Below are 25,453 nucleotides of genomic sequence, written 5' to 3'. Positions count from 1 at the left end.
ACACAGTTTATTATGTCTGCCACTGCATGTTAGATCCTGTGCCCAATGACATTAACTAGTGATAAATTTCCCGTATCCATGGAAAAAGTTGGCTAAAATTATACATGTATGAGTTTATCAAAAAAAAAAAATTTTTTTTTAAATTATATATGCAGTTCAATAATTTATTTCAGTGTACTTGACTACATATTTTCACTGATAGGTAGCAGCACATTTTTGGAAATGTATGTGAAAAAATTTACTCAAAAGGGAAATTTTCCTTCACTTAACATCCATTAAATGATCAAAAAGTAACAAAAAAAGGTAAAAATTCAATAATTCAAAAACATGAACAAATCAGTTTGCACAAAAAGACAGGATTTTATTAAATAACAACATTTTGTTGTAAGAATAGTTACGTTTATTGCCAACAAATAGTGCTGAAGTTAAAAATATTTTCACGCCATCAGCTATCAATAACTGGAACTATTTTGCCATTGAAATTTTTCGTTATTGCAAAATTTCATGCTTTTTATAAGAAAACGTTAAGATACGCGCATACAATGAATGTTATACAAATATGTTGGTTTTAAACTAATATTTTTCAATGTTTTTTTTGAAAACTAATATTCAAATTATTTTCTGTGACTTCTTTTGTTTTTCTTCTTTGGGCTAGTGATGGGCTAACTATGGCCTGCATGACAGATGTGACCGCTTAACCATCTTATCCGGCCTGTTGCAGATTCGCAAAATACTAGTATAGAAGTTTTCAATTTCACTGTTTTCAAAAAATTCATTCAAGAGTTTGTTTTTTTTTTTTTTTTTTTTTTGCATACAGAAAATATGGAATTTAAATAGAAATTGATTTAAAAACCTTTGATATGTAAAGAAAAATTTAACATAATATGCAATTCAGCCAGGTTAAGTGAATTTTTTTCTATCTGAACAGATATATTCAAAATAAAACTTCAATACACAAATTATCTAATCAATTAGAATAAAAAAAATTACAAAAATCATATTTGTGAAAATTGACTACTGGTATCTTGGAATGAAATTTTGTTTTGGCATCCCCCAGAACATTCAACCACGAGCCACCACCGATGACTGGTTTATTTCACCAGTAACGTTATAGACACTTTCATTGCATGCACGGCAAATATTTTGATGAATCATCACATTCCTGATTCATGACATCAAATGTTGCATCACATAGATGTGCTCACTTAGGCTAATTAAAAGCATTCCCACTAAAAGACAATTGTTAAAAAAAAAGCAGTTGTGCCATAAATATGATAACATGAATTATTGGATCTTACAGAGTGTCCTTAAATGGACTGATGGTTTTAATATGGGATAGCAAGAAAATGGTGACATATCAAAGTCATTCTTGCAGAATGTGCTGAGTCTGAAATTTTTTCTTTTGGGGAGTTCCTTTTTGCTTTCTTTCAGGTAGCACAAATTTTCACTAACAGATGGCATTTCCTATCCAGTCGGTCAAACATTGGAATACTCAGGGAAATTGCATCACAATGTTCTCTAAATGTTCATTATCCACTGTAACTACATGTCTCAATCGAAGTACAAAATTAACAGTGACATTCTCCAAAGTTCTTATTAAAAGGTTTCACATTTATTTAGAACAATATGCACCAGTTCCACAATCCTGGAAGAATTGTCGGTACACCAAATCGTTCAAGTGGCTTCACAGGCAGAAATTCTATGGATTGAGATCCAGCAAATACAGTGGATAATCCATATCTTTGCCCATTTTGTTAGGTTAGTCCAATGCAATGACATGATGATCAAAGTATGTTAATTTAATCTTGCTTTTATGGGTCTCCTTGTCTGTCCAATATAATCGAGAGGGCAATCACCACATGGAATGTAAAAAATGCCCCATTGTTTATTTTGTGGTATAGCATGTTTGGAGAGCATGAAACTAAAGTTTTTAGTGATCACATCTATGGTTGTTAGATTAAACTTTTCAAGAATCGGTTTGATCTTCAGTGAGAGTATTGGATCATAGGGTATGACTACACTTTCTTTAAGTGGCCTCTCTAATGTTTTCTAGAGTGGTTCCTCTTGCCGGTTTCAAGAATTTTCTACTTACTTCATCAATGATCTTAGTGTTGAACCCTGTCTTTCGTAATTGCTCTGATGGTTTAAAGTTCATGGTCGTGTTCCGATCTGAGCAGATGTTAAATGTTCTCGCTACATAAGTATAAAATGCTGAAAGTTTCTATTGCATGGGATGACAAGATCTGAAATGTGGTGGTAGTATGACCAAGAAAGGCTTACGATAGACTGAGGTTTGGAAATGTGATTTCTGTTTAGCTACTAATACGTCCAAGAAAGAGTTCATTGTTAGTTGCGAATTCGGCTGTGAACTGAATGAGGCGGTGTCTATGTCATTCATATAACGAATAATACTAGTTATAAGTCATCTTTAGAGCTGTTCCAAAGCACAAGTATCGTCCCCGCCATCTCCGATAAAATGAGAAGGGCATGACATTAAAAAGCTTGATCTCAACGTCTTCCATATATATATATATCACAAAAAATCTACAAGATGGGATTTCCCATTGCTAGACCTGGGTGTAAAACTTGTCATTGAAACTGAAGGCTGTTTGTGAGATATGTATGAAAGTGAGATTGCATATTTTTTCTACTTCAGGCGGTGAAAAACTGTGTTTTAAGTTGCCTTTTTAGACAACTGATACTACCAGCTATGGGAATGTTAGTAAACATTGAAACTACGTCAAAAGACACTATGTTAAGAGTTGTTCGGGTTCAACTGTACGTATAATTTCAGTGAACTGTATTATTATCTCATTTAAGTAGAGAGAATCTGAACAAGTAATTTAGCGAGATGGTGTTTGATGGAATTATGTTTTTCGCATGCTCGGGAAGAGAGAGACTCGTTTTTATCACTTCTTTCAATTTTCTCAAGTGGGAATTAGATGGAGATCTTTCTTTAATTCTTTATAAGGGCCTCTCGAAATATGTGATGTCATTAACTCCAAGTATTGCTCTTTGGCCATTATCACAATTTGTCCCCCTTTACCTGCTCTAGAAATAACAGTATTTTTGTCATTTTGTAGTTGTTTGATGCTTTGACATTCGTCCGGTGAATAGCCTATGGAGACCTTTTTATTCTTCACTCATTATCCATCAAAATGTTGGATACGAGATGTCTCAGGGTGTCTTTTTGTTCAGGCAGAAGACAAGGAAACACTATTATATTTTAATTTAGAAAATTTCTTATTGAGGGTGGATTCTTTCACAGTACGGCAGTATGAATTTTGCTCTAAGCTAGGGGAGAAAGGTGAAGCACGGTGAAAGTCCTCGCGTTTAGCTGCTACAAATACAAGCGCTACTCGACAGAGGCTAGTGCACTCATGAGATCTTGTTCTGAGGCAATGAAGTATAATATGTTTACACGACTAAAGCCTTTGTTTACATTTCCCCCTGAACTCTATGAAGAAAAACAAAATATGTATACTTTCTCTTCCTGGATACAAATGCTAGATGGGTACATTGAAAGCACAGGAGAAAAAGAAAAAAAGGGCAACTTAAGTAATCTACAGTTGTCATATGGGCCACATAAGTGATCTTTAAATGCACCACAGGTCACTTAAGTGATCTGTAAAAGCAGGTCACTGATGTGATCTGAGAATGCGCTGCTAAGTTCATTCTTACAAAATTAGGTTTGAGATCGCGGGCCACATCAGATGAATCCAAGGGTCCGTTTGGCCCACGTGTCATGGGTTGAGCATGTGTGGTCTAGTTGATCGTGGGTGGGAATGAATAAATTTTTTCAAGGGTTGCTGGTACACTGTCTTGGTCCAAATCAGTTTTTCTCGCCAAGTCCTTTATGTTGTGTTCTAACTCAACACAACAAGCCTAAATTTTATAATTCCAAAATAGCACTGTAGATCCATTAACACGGCTGCAACTAGATGCTTGTTCAGCCAGTGCAAGCACACATTTGGAGTTATGTTGAAAGAAAGTTTAAAGGGTGAAATTTGCACTCCCTCTGGTCCGGCACATCAGACCCACCTAATTCCCTCAAGTTGCAGCCCTATCGTTAATCAATTATAATATTCAGTATCAATATAATCATATTCTAATATAATCAGTTATATAATTATTGTAATCATTTACAGAACGGATTATCATTTTCAACGTTTTATAGATCACACAAATTTTAGTTGTTTTTTTTTCAGAAATAAAACAGTTATTCCCAATAACAGACACTTCCCAACAGCAGCCACATTTTCACTGTCCCGCTAGTGGCCGTTGTTGGGAGGTTTTACAGTAATTCAAATAATAGTTCAAATATAATAATTTAAATAATTTTTCATAAAACATACACTGAAAGATTTTAAGCCAGCAGGATCTTCAAGAAGTACATCAAATCCAGAAGCCCAGTGACACACACGTCTTCGTAATGCTTGTGCATCAGTCATACAGTTGTTATTCAAAGAAATATCACTACTGTGATCCGAAATTAAAAGACTGCAAGTTGAAAATCTTGGGTGAGACAATTCTCCATCTGAAACAGTCCCAGCCTAAAAAAAAGAAAGTTTTAATCATAACACATATGGTGAACAAAGATAAAAATCATTGATAAAGCTCTTACTGAATTTAAAGGCATTTTGCATGTGTGAAAATGATGTTCATCACCATGTTTTCAGGAAATTTTTGCTCTTTTTGATTTTTTTCAAAAATCTGTTTATTAATCCTCTTCAATTGGTAATTTAAAATTCAGCGCTTCTTTATGTAGCTAATATTCTCAGTTGATCTTGATGGGGGTTTCTTGAAATAACATTCCCAAGAAAAACAAAAGGATGGGTTTGTGATGAGAATATCCAATAGAAATTAATTACCTTTTGGGTGAGATAATACGTACTAGGGAAAGACCAACATGTGTAGACCCAAAATTGCAAAAAGGAATCCCGGCTAAACACGTTTTGGAACTATGTGAAGTTCCTCCTTCAGTAGCAAAGAAAGAATAGTGAAAATACTTCTTATAACAGGAGTTACTCGCTGTTGTAGACAAAGAGTCGAATTCCAAAAATGCAATGGAAATAACAGTTTTATTTCTGAAAAAAAAAACCACTAAAATTTCTGTTATCTATGTAACATTGAAAAATCCAAATCTGTTATGTAATTGATTGCCTTTTGCAATTTTGGGTCTACAGACATTGATCTTTCAATAGTATTAGAATATCCAACGCCTATTGAAACCAGGATTGTTGATTTTTTTAAACAAAATATATAATATATATTACTTACACACTAGTCATTAATCTATGCTTTCTTTAAAGAATATAAAATTAAAGAAATTTTAACTTACAAAAATAATGACTATTTAAAAAATATTTTCAAGCTAAAATGAATCATACTTGTGAAATATTTCAGAACATTTTATTAAGAAAACAGAGGAAAACACTTCTTGAATATATATCTTGCGTCAAGTATTAAATAATTTTACCCTTTGTGAATAATTGTCCATTTGTTTCATTAGAAACACTAGTTTGAATGCTTTGTCTACTCTTAATCTGTTTCGTTATTTGGAATGAACTGCACCTTGAAAAAATCCTTTCAACACAGGCATCAATGATTTGGCTGTAGGTAGTGTTTACAAATTACATATCGCTCTCTGTAATTGTATCTTTACCCAAAACATTATAAAAACTATTCCACCACTCAAAATCAGACATTGTATCAACAACCTTAGGGTGAAAAAAAAATTTTTTTTAGCATGAAAATGGTTCCAACTTTTCCAAAAACCTGAGTCACATTTTTGTTTGATTAATTCAAGACCCTTATTTCTCTCTTTTTTTGTGACATTAATTCCCTATTAGAAGTTAACACTGATGAGCTTAGAATAAATGCAGCAAAGTGTGCATCTGTTAATGATTGTTCATATCTATTTTTATACTCTGATGACAAAACCTTTTTATTGTTTGATGGTGATGCTTCTTTTATCTTCAATTGCAGCTTTTTCCATGCCAATACACATTCAGCTATGGAGCAGTTGTGTGTGTGTTCCTTTGTACAAAATCGTTAACTTTAGCTATTGGCTTCAGAATTGCAATTATGTCCTTGACATATATTTTTGAATCAATATTTAAGATTTCGGTAGGGATGTTACTATCTGAGATCTGTGGTCTTCACAAACTTTGGTAACAACTGACGAATTTTTAACAAAAGATTCAAGAGAATCACAATAAGTATTCCATCATACCTCTGCAAGAAGACCAATGCACTTCCACCTTACATATGATACCATGATTTTAGAAATGATTGTGGAAGTATCTAAATATACTTGTAACATACTTTGTTACATCAGTTTTAACCAAATTGTCAGCTAAAAAGTTTAAAATGTGGGCACTGCACCAATATGTAAGTCCCGAAAAGCCAGACTTTTTATCCAGTCTTTCTGGAAGAAACCATACTCGTAACAAAACTTAATAACAAAACTTGATATGTTACATTAGAAGTTTTCTCTTCTGTTGACTTCACTGAACTGAAAACCACATTTGCTAAATAATTCCCAGCATGTGATAAGCCGGATGTGTCAATAGTATCAACATGGATGGTTTTACCACACTGTTTGATAATACAGAGAATTTCTTCATTATGTATATCCATCCATCGCACTGTAATTTGATGATTATTTATAAATGTTAATTTGATTTTTATAATAATTCGCACTCAATTATTATAAAAATATTTGAAAATATATTTAAATTAATTGATATTTAATTAATTGATATTTAAAATAATTTAATAAAAATCTAAATCAGTTTAGAGCTGCATCAATAGTTTTATTCAATTACAACAGATAATTTTTCATATCTGAAAAAAATTGATTTAAATCAGTGATTTTTAAAAAAAAATCAGTTGATTTAAATCACGACAACCCTGATTGAATCCTTGAAATTTTGAACCATATTTTTTTTAAAAGGTGATCAGAAGTTGCAGTCAGTTTGTGTATCTTGCATGTGTTTGATTTTTAGCTATGACTGAAACTAATTAGTGTGAATAGGGTTGTGGATTTATACTTTAGTTTAGATTGGATGCTCCTTAACAATTTCATGAGTTCAATTGAAATATTAGGCAGAGTTCACATTGATGTGATATGGCAAGTGATTCAGCATGCAACACAGCATTAATATGACATTCTTACAATCTCACGGTGAGATATTTTTTTTGCACAACATGCTTTCATATGATTTTAATGTTAAGAATACATAAACTGGTTTATTTCTTTGCTTGGTTCTAACCATGAGCTCTCTTGAAGATGTTGGTGCTACTGTTAACGATGAAAAGAAAAAGTTTTGTGCCATGTGTGTGTGGGTGGTTGGATAAAGAAAGGGAAATCTGTTCTTTTTTTCCCACTTTTATTCTAAATCTTTACAAAGATCCCAGTTTTTCCATAAGGAGCCGTTCAAGTATTACGTCAGCAAAGTTTTTGCCATTTTTGACCCCCCTCCTCGTCGGCAAAACTCTGACACCCTCCCCCTTGTCAGCAAAATTTCATCATCTCTACTCCCTAACACATATTCATATTGGTGGGATAAGAGACGTATGCGAGGTAGAGGGGGGGGGGAAGGTGGACCCACCCCAAATGTGGCAAAATGGGACACATACAGAGACACAACTTGCCGAGTTAGCTTGCCCAAAAGCCCTTTAAACTAGATAAGGGGGGCTGAGCTTCCCCAGACTCACACACAAACTCCCCAAATAGAGGAAATTTTGATGCAACATGAAACCGGGCCTGGTCTGAATGAATGAACACCAGAACTTTGCCACTGGACTTATCCCATTGCCAAGATCTCTTCCAACCCAGCTTTGTGGCAGAGTCTGGAACACTTTTTTTCACACAAGATAAAAACATGACATACAAAATTTTTACAACATATTTTCACCGAACAATTGGGTACTGTCACAATTAACAAATTTTGTGGTGATTACAGACAAGATGGGGTTGGGAGTTGGAGAAAAGTTTCTGGGATTTGTTAAGACGGATAAATGTACACATATTAGGATGGAGGTATATTTTAAAAGCAATTAGGAGGGGGGGGCCCATATTATCTCATCTGTTATATTACACTTGTCATATTATATACACCAGATACAAAAAAAAAAAAAGACATGAGAATCTTATTGTGAAATATAAAATATCTATCGGAGCAAGTCATCTCGCTTAACAACTTATTGGTGAGCAAATGGGTTTGATAACTTGCGGACTAGAATCCAGCATCAGTTTTATTGAGTTGAGTTCATTCATTCCGGTAGATTTGATGAAAATATACAATAGAAATATTGTGTGTGTGGGGAAGGGGCAGTGCCGTCTTAACGCATAGGCCCATCCAGGCACGGCCCGGGGGCCTCAAGAGAAAATGGGCCTCACAAACATGAGAACTGAAATTTTCCAGGTAGGGCCTCAGAAGAACCAATTGGCCAAAGGGGCCCATGATGCTCTTAAGACGGCCCGGGGGGGGGGGGAATATATACAATTAAGGACACCTGTGCCATCTCGCTTAGCACCTTATTTGGTGAGCAACATGTGTGTGAATATGACAATATGAGTGCGCTTGTGTGTTGGAGATGAAATGCATGAAGAACTTGAATAGAGGAAAGAGAAATACACATATACTGGGTGATTATAAAAAAACTATCCCGACATATGGGCCCCTAACTATCATACCATTCACAGAAACTGAATGAAATTTTGGCATAAGGTATTTTGAGGTATGCGCTCAAGAATGATATGGAAAACAACAGTGTCACTCTAACAGTTACGGTTACAGTGAGAAAATTTTGAAAATATCAAATGGCAACACCAAGTTTTTTGTATTGGAATGCGATCTCCATACTGAAAAACACTAAATAGCGTTGGAATGGCACCTGTAGCACGAAAATCCCCGGAGCTAGGCAAGGAAAAAGGACTTTGCCGTGCACCAGAGCATTAATGTTCGTTTCATTCGTCACACCGTTTCTTCGGCTGAGATCCCAGCCTGATTAGTCCTCCACAAGGTCATGTGGAAAATTTGTGAAACACAATAAAATGCTTTATTTTATACTGCTTCTCTGTTCTTATTGGTTGTCCTCACTTTTAGCCTATCTACCGCCGGTGATTTTCATGCTACAGTTGCTGTTCAAACGCTATTTAGGGTTTTTCACAATGGCCACAATGATTGACATCAGGTTGCGAAACTATATCCTCTGTGATTTCTGCCTTGACCGTGAAGTCAGCCCATCGGGCGGCCACAAGCTTCGACCGAGGAGGTCCCGCAGGTATGCTATGGAGTTGATCAAGGCACTTAACCACTACAGGGGAATGATTGCTCCCGTGGAGGTCCGGATCAACCGACCAGGACCAGTTGGGCAAGAGTATAGGTGAACATAACGATAGATTTATTGCAGTGAAACTATTGTTTCGGGCATGGAAATGAGTGAAACTGCCATCATTCATGATGGCGAGGTCCATGTCGCCTAACAGACGTTCAACCATTTCCCCACGGTGCCGTTGCTGTTAGAACCCCCTATCATGTTATGAGCATTAAAGTCTCCAAGAAGAAAAAATGGTGGAGCTAATTGATCAATCAGATCTTCTAGATCTCTCTGTAAGATGGTGCCATTTGGTAGCAAATAAATGGAACATATGGTAATTCTTAGACCAGTAGAGATTTCCACCGTGATGGCTTGCAGGTTTGTGCGCAACGTTAGAACGTGTGACGACAAGTGATGTGGAACTAGCAGGGCAACACCGCGGCAAGCTCTACTCCCAGCATTGTAGTTAATACGGAAAAGGGAGTGTCGCCTGATGTTCCATGTCTCCGAGGGCTTTGTGAAAGTTTCCTGGAGTGCCACGCAAACAGGATGATATCGATTGATCTAATCCTTGAGATCTTCGTAATTAGATCTAAGACCCACGAATGTTCCATTGAATAATGTTGGCCATAAATTTCAAATAGATGTAGACGGTTCAAGGTCTTTGAACTTATTTCGGTCTAATTTCCGGCGGGTACCACTGGATTCTGATGGATTATTGAGATCCATGTCACCAATTGATTTGTCATCAAGCAGTGACATGTTTTGTAATGTTGGCTTCTTCTTTGCTCTCTGAATGGATTTTCTTGAATATCTGGTCTTGAATAGTTTCAGTTTAGATTTATTTCCAGTATTGATTTTTGGCTTAGTACCTGTAGTTACTTTGACTGTGTTCGCTGTTGCTTTCCCCGCTTCATCAGAGGTGGCGGACTCCGTCCGTAATCCAGCAGAGCAACAGCAGCCACAACTATTACATGGTTGGTTAGATGATGTTTGAGTTGATGTATCAGCTATGGGTTCGGTCTGAGTTGTTACAGATGCTTTGGTGACATTGTTAATCTTATTAGCTGTTGATGGATTTGTTACCATATTAGAGTATGATCTACTAGCTATTGGAGTTTGGTTAGGGATTATACGACGGCGTGCTTCGATATATGAGATGTTATTAAGGACCTCGATCTTCTGGATCTCTTTTTCTTCATTCCATTTCGGACATTTCCTGTCAAATGCGGAGTGATTGCCACCGCAATTGACGCACTTGAATGATGTTGAAGTGCAGTTGTCCGAAATGTGGCCCCTCTCACCACACTTTGCGCAGGTGGGTTAACTACGGCACGCCATTCGTGAGTGACCAAATTTTCGGCAGTTGAAGCATCTTACAGGGTTAGGTATGTATGGCCGGATATGGAGGTTATAATAACCGATTTTGACATCTTTCGGCAATGTTGGGGATGAAAATGACGGAGAGCCTTCACTGATTTCAAAGTTCCAACTGCGCCATAGAGAGCTTTATCAATCAAGAATGGTGATACTTTTGACAGCTGTTTATCGGTATCAGAACTATGCAAGAAGAAAAATGAGACAGAAGAGAGACGTATTTGAAGAAGCGGTTTCTGTGACAATTGTTTCACTTAAAATAGTTCTTTGACGTTTTGGTGCATTTTTTGTTTTTCCCATATTTAAATGGGTATTGTTCCACTCTCACCCACCATGCAGCCCTACGAGGGGATGCGCACATGTAACCAATGAAGGTTAGAAACAACGCCAGGTTAAGTGAGAGCTATACAAACCCGAAACAGGCGAGCAGACGCGTTCGAGATCCAAGATCGTTCTGAAGCAGCACCAACAAACCTGAAAGACGTCCGGCAGGCCCGGCCCCTCTACATGCCCAGTAATGTAACCCCTTCAGCCACCGAGGCGACCACAGCCGATTGACCTGGACTGGGCTAATCCAAGCCTCCTGTTTTTTTGGCTGAATCCGAGGCCAAAGCTAGCGCATCAGGCTAACCAGGATTTTAATTTCCAGCCTTACAGGTGTCCACGCACGGCAAACACGCAGGTAGACAGTGTCCCGAATGGGGCACTGCTTCTAGCGTATGCCCCATCTGGGAGGACCCCTCCCCGCCTGAGCGGGGCCCACAATGAGGAGTTGGACACAAAAGACAAAAACATGTACAGGACAAAACGAGACGCAAGACATGTACTGCAAGATGTGTAGAAATAAACATGTAATCTGGGCTATTGAAGGTGAAGTATATGAGCACAAATAAGCGATGACAATGACGTGATAGATTTGGCGTTACCCAGAGTGCATCACGAGGAGGCCTATCACACTACACCCCGTGCACTATTGTAGCTGTTGTTCCTTGGTCCCAAATTTGCTGCCATTTCTGGAGAGTTGCTTGTTCAAGTTGTCGCTTCAGGAGCGTTTGTGGGAAAGGGTTATCAAAGGGTCACAGTTGATGGCAGCCTCGGCTAGAGGGTCTGCTCTCTCGTTTCCAAGATTACCTAAATGGGCCTTGGTACAACCTAGGAAAATTTTTGGGTTACCTAATAGATGTCCCCTCAATACACGCACTATTGTGTTTCTATTTATTGGATTTAGAAGTACTTGAAGGGAGGAACAGCTATTAGTTATTATTAAAACTCGTAGCGCCGCTTGCCACGTTTGCTTTTCTGTATTGTTTGTGCATACACAATAGGCTGCCCAAATACCTTCATTGGTTTTGGAGCCATCTGTGGATATATGGGAGTTTGCTAGTTTTATATTATGGCCGTCAATTGAAATTTGATTGGGGATAGTTGAGCAGGAAGGGTGGTGGTGCCAGCCATGCTCTCACGCTTCAAAGTTATTGGGGTCTTGCTAAACCTAACTGCGTTTTGTGTAGACTGCTTCCATTTGGAGCTGTAAGTGTTGTGGGCAGTTGTCTGTGATAACCTGGAGTCCGAGTGTGGCTGTTGTGTTATAGGCCCCTGTAAGGTTCAGAAGAAAAAGGAGTGGGAAAAAAGCCTGGGAGAAACAGAAGTTGTGAGAGAAAGAAAAGAGAACTAATTCAGACATTCAAAAAAGTGAGAATAGGGTGAAAGTTAGTACCAAAAAGATGACGGTTTCATTGGGGATGTTGGATAATAAATGAAATAAAGTGTGAGTTTTCTTCTTTCTGGAGTTTAGAACCCAGTTATTTCTCCCTGAAATTGCAGTAGAAGTACAGCTGAGGACTTGCGATCGATAAGATGATGACGGAGGAAAGTTTACTGTCTCGGTTATTGTTAAAAGAAATTTCCTCTGTGCGCTATCTAGGGCCTGTTGTGTTTTTTTGGTTGGATGCTTATACCAAGCTGAGGCACCATGGGCTAAGAATCTCTCGACTACCGTCTTGTAGATGGTGTTCCTAATGTTTTGTGAGATGCCCCAGGATTTGCCTGCTATACTAGTTAATTTAAAATGGAAGCCTGCCGCTTTTAATTCTCATTCATTGATGTACAGTTCCCAGCCGAGGTCTTTTTCAATGGTTACGCCTAATTAAGATATGTCTATTTGCTACGAGGTCTGAAAACATTGATTTAATTTTGTTAAGGAGAGGAGATTTGGACAGTTTTTGGTTAATTGAGGACTAGGTCAGGTTGTTAAAATCTCCTTTAATATCGATACTTATAAAAGCAACAGTCAGTTCTTTGTTCTTGAATTCGTTAATTTTAGAGTGTGTTAGGTTGATGGCATCATCTATAGAATTGCCTGACCTAACGCCGAATTGAAGGTTAGAGTTATAGTTTTGGGATTCCGAGTGGAAGTTTAGTCTTTGAGTCTGAAGTTTTTCCAGACATTTACCTCCTACCGAGCAAAAGGGTCATTGGGCAATATGAGTTGATTACATCTGGTTATTGAAAGAGTATTACTTGCCCTATCTTAAGGCCCCTTTACACATGCACTTTTGCGCGTGCGATAGCTGTAAACAATTTCAGAACCACCTTTAAGAGTGTGCGTGTAAAGGCGAAAAAAGTGTGTGGTTAGGAGTGTGTGCAGGAACTGGTCATTCCAGCGTTCAATCGCCAACTCAAAATTGTACGTCTAAACGCAAACCCACCCTACAGGCAAAAACGGAGTGAATCCCTTGTCTTTCTCCATTGTCGTTCTAAAAAAAAGAGATGTATACAATATAAATAATTTTTTTCAGCGATAATATTAATTGCAATTTTTTTTCCGTAGTCTTCTTGACGATTTTTCTTCCTTTTTCCAACGAATTGTTTTTTTTTAAAGAAATAATAAATTAGTTTCAAGTGCCGCGTAATTACATTTATTAGGTTATTGCAATAATTTTTGAACTTTGATTTGGTTCCTTTATTTACAAACATTATTATATCAGATTTATAGATATGTTAAATTACTATTATCATTTTGATACCTTCACAAGCTTTCATTTACCCTCAGGGTGTGGGAAAAATTTAAAATAGTTTAACTAGGGGCTCTTAATCCATAAGTTCTATTTTTTCTTTTTAAAGAAAATAATTGCTGTTTTTAATAGAAAAAAGTATTTTAAGAAAGATCAGTTTCAAAATTTGAAATTAATGATAGAAGTATGTATGCATAATCATTGCAAAATAATGCGATAATTGATGAAAGAAATTATTCCAAAATTAATAAAAATCCAGAAGTGAAAAAATAAATTTCAGAATAGACGAAAGCCTTTCAATAATTTGGGGCCCCCTTTTTGATTTGGCACTCGTTCTATTGCCGTTCACTCACACGTTAAGACACCTACCACTGGATACAGAAATTGAGAAAAAAAAAACATTTTATTATTTAAATTTATTCAATACGTATATTTTTAAAATTAGAAATAGATCTGGGGAACACAAAGTTGATGTCGATGTTTTAAGTCGCTGCTAAAAAGGTTAAGAACATCTGATTTAAATTTGATAGCATAAATTTGACTTCAACACACTAGGAAAAAAACCTTTAAAAGGGATTTAGGGTTGTGGAAAAAACTTCCATTATCTGAATGTCTGAAGGTTAACAATGATACTGTTTAAAAAGAAGCACCCTATTCATTAGATCCAGCCAACTCTGCATTCATAGCAGGTGTTCAGTGGACACCTGCAAATCGGAACCAATCAGTTAAGATCACAAAAGATGTCCAAGGTCAAGTGATGTTCAAAATACCAAGTAAAAGGGATGTTTTGTGTTATAAGATTATCGCCGATTTTATTTAAAACCAAAAACCATTGAATATCATGAATGATATCCAACTAAAAAGGTATTGCTATTCACACTTTTAATTTTATTGATGTCATAGCATGACACACAACGGAATGTTTTACACTGGTACAAATATGTGTATAGAGTTGTAAAAATATGAAAAAAAAATTATACTTCAATTTATTTGTTATTTTTGTATTGTTATGAACTGCTTATGCTCGATAACATTAATTTGGTAGAATGAAATGATTTTTTGAGGATATGAATACAACCAAGAGAAATTTATCAAGAATTTCTTAAAAATATCTGAAATAAAGCCTTACAAAATAACACCATAATTTCAAAAAAGTGCAGTAAAACCTCGATATGACGATAATAAGCAGACCAAGAAAAAAATATCATTGTAGAGAGATTATCATTATATTGGGAGCAGCAGTTTAACATTAGAATATAGGCATTTCCAAACGCAATTTCAAGATATATCGTTGTAGAAGGATTTATCGTTATATTGAGAATCATTGTAGCGAGGTTTCAATGTAATAATTTTGTAATGCTTTTTATCTATTTTTCTGGCTGGTAGTATTAAAAAAAACATCGGCTACAAACAGAGTCAATAATTAATGGAAGAAAAACAATCCGATTTTTTCTTGTTTCTGTAAAATTATAGTATTAATTAGTATATAAACAATTAAATTCAGAAAATGTAGTCAAGAGCTAATTACAGCAATAAATTCGAACGAACAAATGAAAGTCGAATTAAAACAAAAATTTGAACGATCACAGAAAATGTCACATCTCAATTTATCAATTACATAAAAAATTACTATAAATTTGTAACAGTAATATCAATTAATTATTGAAATTATTTTTAAAACCGAATAATCCACGTTGTAATATAATAAGTTTTTGAAATCTATATTTTTTCTGCGCAAAAGTCAGCCGATTTCAATCTGCCAACAGGGAAAAAATATTGGCCAGGAACGTGGAGTTTTGTGCTTCCCCGAAAGTCCACACGCCATGCAAAAGCGTATGAATTTCGCCACACGCTTCCCTTTACACACACAATTCTAAACAGGGCCTTCTTTCATGCAGGAGAGAGAGTTTACAAGAATGTGTCTCTTTTTAACAACGCGCTCTTGAACGCAGCATTCCTAACCGCCTTCCAATCCTTCGTGCAAGAACGTCCCGCTCCGGGCGCGCGGGGAAGATTGTACATGTAAAGGGGCCTTTAAAGATTTTGGGGAATGTTTCTAGTTTAAGGCATTTGTTGAAAAGCGTGTAGAAAAGATTTGGGTATTGATTGTGTACATGTTTGATTATTGGGCCATCAATACTATCAGGGCCGGGGCTTTATTTAGATGAAAATTTCTTGCGAGGTTGCAGCAGGGTGTAAAGCACAGATTGTGGGATATTAGGAGCTTGGCCAAGGCGGCACCAGGAAGGTTCAGTGGAGGTGGCAGAACAGGATTTTGGGATAATAGAGGATGTATGGGGAGGAAGGACAAGAGTTGGAGGTGGTACAAGAAGAGGATTTTGGTATAATAGAGGATCTGGGGGAGGGAGATCAAGAGAAGAATGAGAGTTGGAGTTGGTGGGAGGCATAGATGAGGTTGAGGAGGAAGGGTTGAGAGTAAAAATAAGAGGGAGAAGGAAAAAAGGTTGAGGAGGAAATGGAAGAATATGAAGTGGAGTGTTGATTTTGTAGTGGAGAGAGGTTGGACTGAGAAACAGCTGTAGATGATGTTTGGGTTTCAGTTGAAAGTGTTTGAATAGGATTTGGAATATAAGCAATGATTGATGTGAGGAGGGATGAAGTTTGGGTAGAGGCAAAAGCATGGAGAAAAGTGTCTGGATGTCCTTGTCCATTGTATTCCTCACTTGTGTTGTGGTCGGCTTGAGTTAGATGATCCTGGACTCTAGGCTATCTAACAGTTTGTGAACCTCAATAGAAATATTGGTCAGGCGGCTTTCTCCCGAGTTGTTGCCAGAGCAGATCTCCCTAATTTCATCTGTCAATTCTTTGGGTGTTTTGTTAGATTCATTTGTTGTTGTGCCGAGCATGTCAGAGAAAGTGGTGTCACTTCCCATTATAGAGACATCATCCAAGGAATTAGCTGTCGCCTGTCTTGGTCGTCAAGTGATAGACTCAGAGAGAAAGACATGTCAGTGTTCCCTTTTGTAACTGAATACTAGTTAAATATGAACTGTGGATAGTTTAATTAAATCTAAGAATGGTGTGTGGCTCAGTACATGCATGTGAATACATAAAAAAAAAATGGCATTTCAAAAAAATATATATTATATTAAATATAACTAAGTACCTAAACTAAAAGGAAAAGGGGAAAAAAAACAAACAAGTACACTATATATATTACATGGAAGAACTACAGGATGGCTATCCAACTATGAGGGCAGGAAGAAAAACTGCAGCGAACTAAATACTAGTTATCTACATAGCAGAGGGATGTCCAGAACTGCCAACTTTTGGAATCCAGAAATCCTGAGATTCTCCCGAGTGGAGGTACACCCCCCCCCCGGCACTCATAGACTCGATCAAAAAAAAAAAAATCTCGAATTTTTTTTTTTTTAATCAATTAAGTTCCATTCCCTCCCTCCCAAGGCAGGTTCTGCATTGGCCCGAGCACAATATAATTCCATGTCAGCCTTTTCATACAGAATAGAGAGAAATCACATCTACTTATACTGTTCATAAAACATAAGTGTTTCCTTTCGTGGACGCTATCAGTGTTTGATAATCTTGAGTATACCAACTCTTAAAAGCTTTATATTTAGCTTTATATAGCTTAAAGTTTTATATTTCTTTTCCGAAGACATATTTAATCGGAGAAAACAATTTAAAAAACTTCAAAATACAAAGCTGCTGACGAGAAAACTTGTGTTTACCGCACAACAGGGTTTAAGCTGTGTAACGTTACCAATTGGGCCCCCGTGGAAATCATCTTTATTCTAGTCATTGTTTTACCTTTGTCTCCGGGATCGACCGGTAGGATTGTGTGTCCGCCGATCGGCCGCCAATTTGTTATGTTTGGTTGCCAGATTCAATATTATAATGTTTACAATATTTCCTTTTCTCATGAAATTATGTAAATCAGATACAAGCTAATACCGCACCTTCAATGTTGTGATTGGTTCTTCCGTGAGGCATTATGGGAATGCTGCTATATAAAGGCCAGCTAGAGATGTGCTGACTTACGACTTCCTTGCTTACAACCGAATCAACGATTTAATCAGTAAGGCGTCACGCCCTGCTATGGTGTGAGCTAGATCGTCTCATAAATACAATGAAGTTACAATAGTAGAAGTGTGCCTTGGCACTTATCATGTCTCATAGCACGTAAGGTTTCAACGCTGTCGTGATCCAGTGATCGGTTAGTGGCCAGACCGGCTACCCGTGGACCTTCATCTTCAGTTCCATGTGCAGTAGCTGAGCTTTCATCTCAACGTGTGTGTTTACACCAAAAACCGTCTGAAGCTGGTGCCGACGAGTCCTTGGGACAGACACCTGGGAGTATCTACCGGACGATGTGATAACACGTGAAAACCTGGACACGGCGGTGAGATCGATTCATATTTGTTTCATTGTGACAATGAGAGAAAAGCCTAACTGTGGTAATTGTGATGAAATGTTAATTAATAGTTTAACATATAAAAAGCCTGTGATAATTGTGATGACGTTGATTTAATGGTTTAACAATATAATTGAATAAATGTTATAGTTCTATCTAAACTTTGCCTATTTCATTGTTGTCATCCACTCAATAGTTACTGGGGGGAAAAATATTAAAGAACCGGGAGGTAACGACAACAATACATTACATTTCTTTCCTTTCGCGAAAAAGAAATTCCTTTCGCGAAAAAGCGAAAATGGGGGGGGGGGGGAACAGCTTTAGCAAAATGCTGCAATGCTAATGTAATGATTGATGGTTGAACGTCTACTTGTTGCATACCTCCTGTATGGATTTTTGCGAAAGTGGTTGCTACTTTTTTTGCATTCTATGATTTTCTTTCGCATTTTGCGAAAAATGCGACCATAGCTTAAACCCTGCTGCATGACTGTTAATGGAATACAATAACGATTATACAGGAATTTTGGCAACCAAGGTCATGCCTCTGATAAATAATTGCCGATAAATGTTACATAAACAAACTCACGTCTTTGCCAGTTGCTTAAATGCGGTCACCAAGACTTTTTTACGGCTGCTCAATGGAAATGACCACGGCTGTCCTCTATAGGTGTTTTCCCTAACGACGATAGCAGTCATTGATGCCACGATAATGAAAAAGCTAGCGTAAAATCTAATTTTCTGCCAAAACCCGGAGAAATTTTAACAAATCCAGAGAGCAAAAGGAAGGATGAAAAATCCTGAGTTTTTTCTCCCACCTAAATCCGGAGAGTTGGTAGGTCTGGATGTCTTAACAAAGAAAATGGCACTAGGAAAAATACACAAAACGTGGAGACAGACTCGCAAGAAATAAACAAATAAAATGTATATATACATAGCAAGCAAGAGGATTAAAAATAAAAATCTAATCAAACAATGACCCCTATCGAAATGACATTGAAACGTTAAAGTTTCACTAAGCGATACAATATATAAACACTAACCTGGATATATTCCGGGATCTGAAGTACTCCTATGCTGATTAATTTGAAAAATAATACACTAATACACAGAATAATTGTTCACTAAAATTTTCTGGTATTGTGCAGTTCTAGCCCTGTGATGCTGTTGTCGAAATCACCTGCCGTCTTGTTCACCTCAATTGACTGAACACTGTTACCTCGGTCTGCTTGCTTCAAGTCAGAGCGGGGCATGGATAGAGAACACTTGAATCGGCAATTCCACATTTGATATTTGCTTAATTACCGCATGGTTAATTGTTTATGCAAGTGATGCATGATGCCAAGTATCAAGCGAAAAGACTAACTACTTGTATGATAAATTTCCTTCTAATAGTAATGTGCAGTATAGAGAGTTATGCTGATGCTGTGCTTGTTCCAAGTAATAGGAAATTTAGTTTTTATTTTGCCCTAAACACAGTATTTACATTTGAAGGAGGAGGGGAAGACAGGTGCAACAAATTCAGGTCTGGGATTCAGTGAAAGAAGCTAGCGTGGAGCGGGAGATACCAAGATGTGGTATCCCCACATCTCTACCCAGCATCAAGGGGGACTCCTGACAAAATTACCAACAGTGTGAGACATAGTTTTGTCATTCATCTGACTTATAAGCTGTAAAATGACCCAGAGAACCCACCACAAGGGGCGGTCTTAGGGCAGCGAAACCAGTGCAATTGCACCAGGTGCCAAATGAGAAGGGGTGCTGAAACACGTTAGATATACATTACTAGAAAAATATCTTTACGATACATATTTAAAAAAATAACTAAAATATACATGAAAAATGACAGAGATAAGAAAAAAAATGGAGGTTTGAGTGTATATAATATTACAGTTATTTTTCGAAAAGAAAATAATCGATGGGCAGTGCGCCTATATACATACAGCACATAGCGATTTTGGTCCAATAAAAATACACTCTCTCTCTCTTTAGCTCTTTTCGTTTACTCCTGCAGGAGATTTTTTTTTTGGGGGGGGGGAGCAATTTCTCTCTCTTTTGTTGTGCTGTAAAAAATAAAAATGAAGAAATCGTCCTCAGTCACCCAATTTTTCTACTAACGAGAGCAAAAGTGTTTTCCTGTGTTGTGGGAAGTATTATAGGAATTAAAGGTGTCTTCTGATGTGGGAAAGATTTTGAGTCAGATGCCTTTCATGCCTTTTTTTCCCGACTTGTATTATTTTTTATTAAAAATGCAGAATCAAATTGCCAACAAAGTACAGTATTTCGAAAAAAAAATATTGAATAAATATTTAAAACAAATTAATGAATTAAAACCTATGATTTGCTGACCATTTTAAATAGGGATTTTGCACTTGGCCCTCGTTCCACCTTCCATGAGAAACAAAAATGTGCTCACATGAGAAAATCCATGCACTTTGGCACTCCTGATCACTGGCCAGTCTCCCGAGTCCCGACTTGCCAGACTTTCCTATTAGTTCAACCAGGGGCAGCTTTTTTTAAGAATAAAGTGACCAGTAACTACAGTAACAGCTCTTTGAATACCATTTTTGCACAGCTTCATCAGTTCCCTCTGCCTAAAACTAAAGAATAACAATCTATTTTGCCTGTCGCTGACCATCAATGTTCATCCAATCTTGAAACTGTTTTTTCCCCTCAATGAGTTGAAAACATCATCTCTATTATATTCTTGTGAAATGTATAAAGCTGACTCTGGACCAATGGAGAGCGTCTTAGAACCCCTTCTAGCCAACTTGTCAGCCAATTCATTATCTAAGATACCTGAATGACCAGGTGGCTAGCAAAGCTTTATTGCTGTTGGATAGATTACAGAGTGAAGTGTAACACCCTTAGACCACATGAGAAATAATCAGGCCTAGAAGTGAAAATTAAAAAAAAAAAATAGGAAAAATAAGACCACCAGACAAAAAATAAGAGGGAAAAAATGGAATTCTCAAATTATCGTGGCATTTAAAAATGTTGTGAAATTGAAATTCTCACCTTACATATTTTAATTATAGTATTATCTATTGATATTTCAAGAAACTCAAGTTCTCTCTAACGAATTTTAAAAAGCTTTAAATGCAAATAGCAGAACTAAAATGAAATTTCTATTATTACTTGAGAAATCCAATTAATGATTGTGATCCATTTCCCCCCCCCCCCGTGCTTTTCGAAGAAAAAAAGAAAAATTGTCTAGGTGCCATAGAAATGTAGAACATGCATGCTTAACCCATTGCCCACAGGCCGAATGTGGCCCCAGAGCCACACATTTTCAAACCTAATTTTGTAAAAATGAACTAAGCCACACACTTCCAGATCGTTCAAGAGACCCTGTGGTACAGTTTCAAGTCATTCAAGTGGCTCGCATCACATTTACAGATTACTCAAGTTACCCGAGCTGCTGTTCCACTTCACTTAAGTGAGCTGTGGTACATTCCTAGATCACTTGAGTGACCTGCGACACTGTTCACCAACACTTAAGTGACTCACGGCAGAATTCCAGACACTCCGAGCAGCCCACGGGACATTCCCTGATCAGTAAATATGTTGCAGCATATTTACAGATCACCACGGCACAGTTCCAGAGCACTCAATTGACCCATGAAACTTTTAAAAATCACTCAAGTAACCTGGGCCACGGTTCCACATTCTTTAAGTGAGCTGCAGCACATTCCCAGAAATTTACAGATCACTGCAGCACAGTTCCAGAGTACTCAATTGACCCAGACATATTTACAGGTCAGCTTAAGTGACCCGCAACACATGTCAAAATCAATGAAATGACTCACACTCTACTGAATGCTGAACACCCTTGATGTAACACCTCCTGAAGTTACATTACATCCGAAGGATACAATGATTAGAATGGACTGCATATATTCATGAATGTCTGTCATTTTTCAAAGACGACAGCAGTCGTCAATAGCATATGCACGAACCTAGTATGCCTTAAAACAAACATGCTAACCCATGACCCTCAGAGTCATCTCATGTGGCCCAGGACGATTAACAAAACCACACAAGTGGCCCACGAATGATCATCAAAGTGGGACACATTTCCAGATTACTTCAGTGGCTTGCGGCACTCAGATCATTCAAGCTGCCAACAGCATATATCCAGATCAAGCACATTTCCAAATCACTTGAGCGACCTGCAGCAAACCCCCAGTTCACTTAAGTGGTATGTTATTCAATTGCAGATTACTGTAAGTGACTGGAGGCACATTTACAGATCATTTGAGAGGCACGCTTTGAGATCACTTGAGTGGCTTGCAGCACACAGATCACCTAATAGTCTGCAATAAATTAACACTAAGTGGTCTAATGCATTTTTTATAGATTATTTTAGTGGCGCTTGACACTTTTCCAGGCCACTCAAGTGGCTTGCTACGCCCTTTCAGATCATCCAAGTGACTTGTGGCACATTTACAGATGACTCAAGCAGCCCACGGCTCACTTACAGACCATCTGAATGACTCGTGGCACATTTCAACTTATCTAAACCTTTTGAAGAGTGTGGGGTCACTTCATTGATTTGAAAACGTGTTGCTGGTCACTTAATTAAGTGATCTAGAACAGTGCCGCAGAGGTTATTGATCTGTAAATGTGCTGCAGGTCACTCAAGTGATTGGGAAATTTGCCTCGGGCCTCTTAATTAAAGTAAGAATTCGCCGCCAGCCACTTAATTTATCTGTAAGTGTACCGGAGGTCACTTAAGGTAGACCACATTTAGGCCATGGGTTGAGCACATGTATTCTTTAAAATAGGGGGCTGTTCAAGTATTACGTCAGCAAATTTTTAGCCATTTTTGACCCCCCACTTGTCAGAAAAAAGCAAAACTCTGACCCTTCTCGTCAGCGCTCTGTCCCTTACCTCCTAACGTATATTAGTGGGATCAGAGACATACAGGGGTGGAATCTGGGTTGGTGGGCTCATGGTCTCCCCCACAGATCAAAAATTTATTTAAAAAAAATTTTTTTATTTATTTTTTAAAAGAATTAAAATTTCGAAAGAAAATATCTTTTTATGTTATAATCAATTTCTGTTAATTTTAATATTGAAATTAACAGAAATTGATAATAACATAAAAAAATATTTTCATTGCGACCCTACCTCTAAGCCCTTGGTAACCCTTGACCCGCGATAAACACTTAGCCTGTGAGGACCATATGTGGCCCTGGGTTATGATGTGGCCTGTCCTTCTCAAACCTAATTTTGTAAAAATGACTGAAGCAGCACATTCACAGATCACTTAAGTGACCCGTGGCACAATTCCAGACCATTTAAGCAATCTGTGGCACATTTAGAGATCCCTTGAGTGACATGTGACACAGTTTTAGAGCTTTGGTGCGGCCACCAGTGCGGTTCTACATCACTCAAGTTATCCGCAGCACATTCCTAGATTATTTAAGTCATCGGTTCTCAACCGGGGCTCCGAGGCAGCTCGAAAATTAAAAAATTGTAAATTTAAAAAAGTATATAAATATTTTTAATATAAATAAATCAGCAACTTTGATAAATAAATAAAAAATAGGCTATAGGGGACTCCGCCATAGAAATTACATACCAGAAAGGGCTCAGCACGTCAAAAGAGGTTGAGAACCACTGAATTGAGTGATCCGCGGCATAATCACGGCTCACTTGTATGACGTGCAGCACAGGTTCAGAGCACTTAAGCGGCCCACAACACATTTCCAGATCACTTGGATCCGCTAAGTATTTGGAGATCACTAAAGTGTCTCTGTAGGGGACTCAATAGGGAGAATAGTTTGTGAGCACCTGAACTAACATAGTTAAAAGTTTTACTCGTTTTTCACGCACCGAGTTAGATGCCATTAAGAACATTTCATATTTTTATAAAGGTTAGTTGATGACGTAAGCATCATCCAAACCCCCCTCATCGATGCTGACGTAATACTTGAATGACCCCTAACATAAAGATACTCGAAAATTATTTTCTGAAGGTTAAAAAAAAAGTGGGTTCAGCTAGCGGCTGATTGGCTAGTCTTCCCCCTCCCCCCGTAAAACCAGACGTGGCTCAGGCTCTGTTCCCTAAAGCCTGGGTTTTGCTAGAAGCAGGTTTTCTGTGCCGCGTGCAACGTGAATTGCCCATCGCGACACGCTGCCCATTTACCAATAAGAAAACCAGTACGACTGTTTCCCTACAGAGCACAATATGGCTCACGACAGCGCTTTACGCCGGGTGTGATTGGTGGACTGCTTCTGGAAGAGTTAAAAATGCGTCGTGTGCCACGCGTTTCACCAATCTTCTCTTGACATTTTTGTGTTGTGTTCTCTTTCCCTTCCCTTCAAACCAGAACATGAGGCGATAGAGTAGCTGACACCAGGGTTATATGCTATATAGCCGCTCTGATCTGATGCTGCAGACGCGAAATTATCCAGTTCTGTTCACGCGGCGCAAAAAGCCTACTCCTTGGAAAACCCGGCTTCATCTCACGTGTGTGGATTATGGAGAGGAAAGAATTTCCTCTGTATTCTTTCCTCCATGGTGTGGACAGGGACTGTCCCACCCCCTTTTTTTTGCCTTCTTATTTACAGCAACCAATCTGCAAAACAGATTTGCTTTCCCCACTGGACTTCAGCTTTTAGCACTCTGCTAAGTGCGACAGCGAAAAGATACGCTTGTCGTCATCCCCTACTCTAGTGTGGAACTGAAAAAAAAAAATTTTCTCTCTTCTTTTTCAGTAGAGAGTTGTGAGGTGAATAAAACATGTCAAAAAGGGAGGGAAAGCAGTGACATTTTGCGGTTTCTCTGAATTTTCGTAGTGAGATATTGGCTGTAAACAAAAGGGGGGGGGGTTAATTTTTGAATAGTAGGAGAGAATTGGGGTAAAAAAGGACGATTGCGGCGAAAGTAGGAAAAATAGGAGTACTGCGAGGTCTGAATAATTTCAGATTTCTGAACAATCATGCTATCAGAGCATATAAAAATACATCTAATACAACCTCTACCTATGCAAATTCTACAACACATGAGAATTGCAAGATATCAGCCTGAAAAACAGTGTCACCACCTAAAGGATATGACAACTGTGTACCATATCCATGACAGCATACTCAACCTCCAGTACTGTTTCTAAGCTTAGAGTCATCAGTATACCAAATAATATTTTTATCACTGTGAGTAAGAGCATTGGCCCAGTCTTCCCCAGAAGGAAATTGAACCCTATAAGACTTATTAAATGCAAAATTTGGAAAGCATGCCATCTCTTGGCATGTTGAAATATGGGTGCTGTACAACATGTACATCAATCAAGATCACCCCATGATAAGTACTGTGAATACTCTTTCCAATGACACC

At 37.7% G+C, this 25,453-nt stretch overlaps 1 protein-coding gene across 7 annotated transcripts in view; it reads right to left on the bottom strand.

The window, feature by feature from the left end:
- The window catches only part of LOC149080478 (regulator of G protein signaling 12-like), a 290,792-nt gene that overhangs the window by 189,025 nt on the left and 76,314 nt on the right, over positions 1 to 25,453 (bottom strand). For all 7 annotated transcript variants that reach the window (XM_089239583.1, XM_089239581.1, XM_089239579.1 and 4 more), the window contains one exon: positions 4,356 to 4,553. In XM_089239583.1, coding sequence (XP_089095709.1) covers positions 4,356 to 4,553 — 198 coding nt within the window. The remainder of the gene's footprint in view (positions 1 to 4,355; positions 4,554 to 25,453) is intronic.

This window comes from Pholcus phalangioides, unplaced genomic scaffold (assembly GCF_987345545.1).
Source record: "Pholcus phalangioides strain wild (caught in Gottingen) unplaced genomic scaffold, Ppha-v1.0 ptg000011l_1, whole genome shotgun sequence".
NCBI classification, from domain to species: domain Eukaryota; kingdom Metazoa; phylum Arthropoda; class Arachnida; order Araneae; family Pholcidae; genus Pholcus; species Pholcus phalangioides.
The sequence above is the reverse complement of the archived record's forward strand: the minus strand, read 5'-3'. Positions and strand labels throughout refer to the sequence as shown.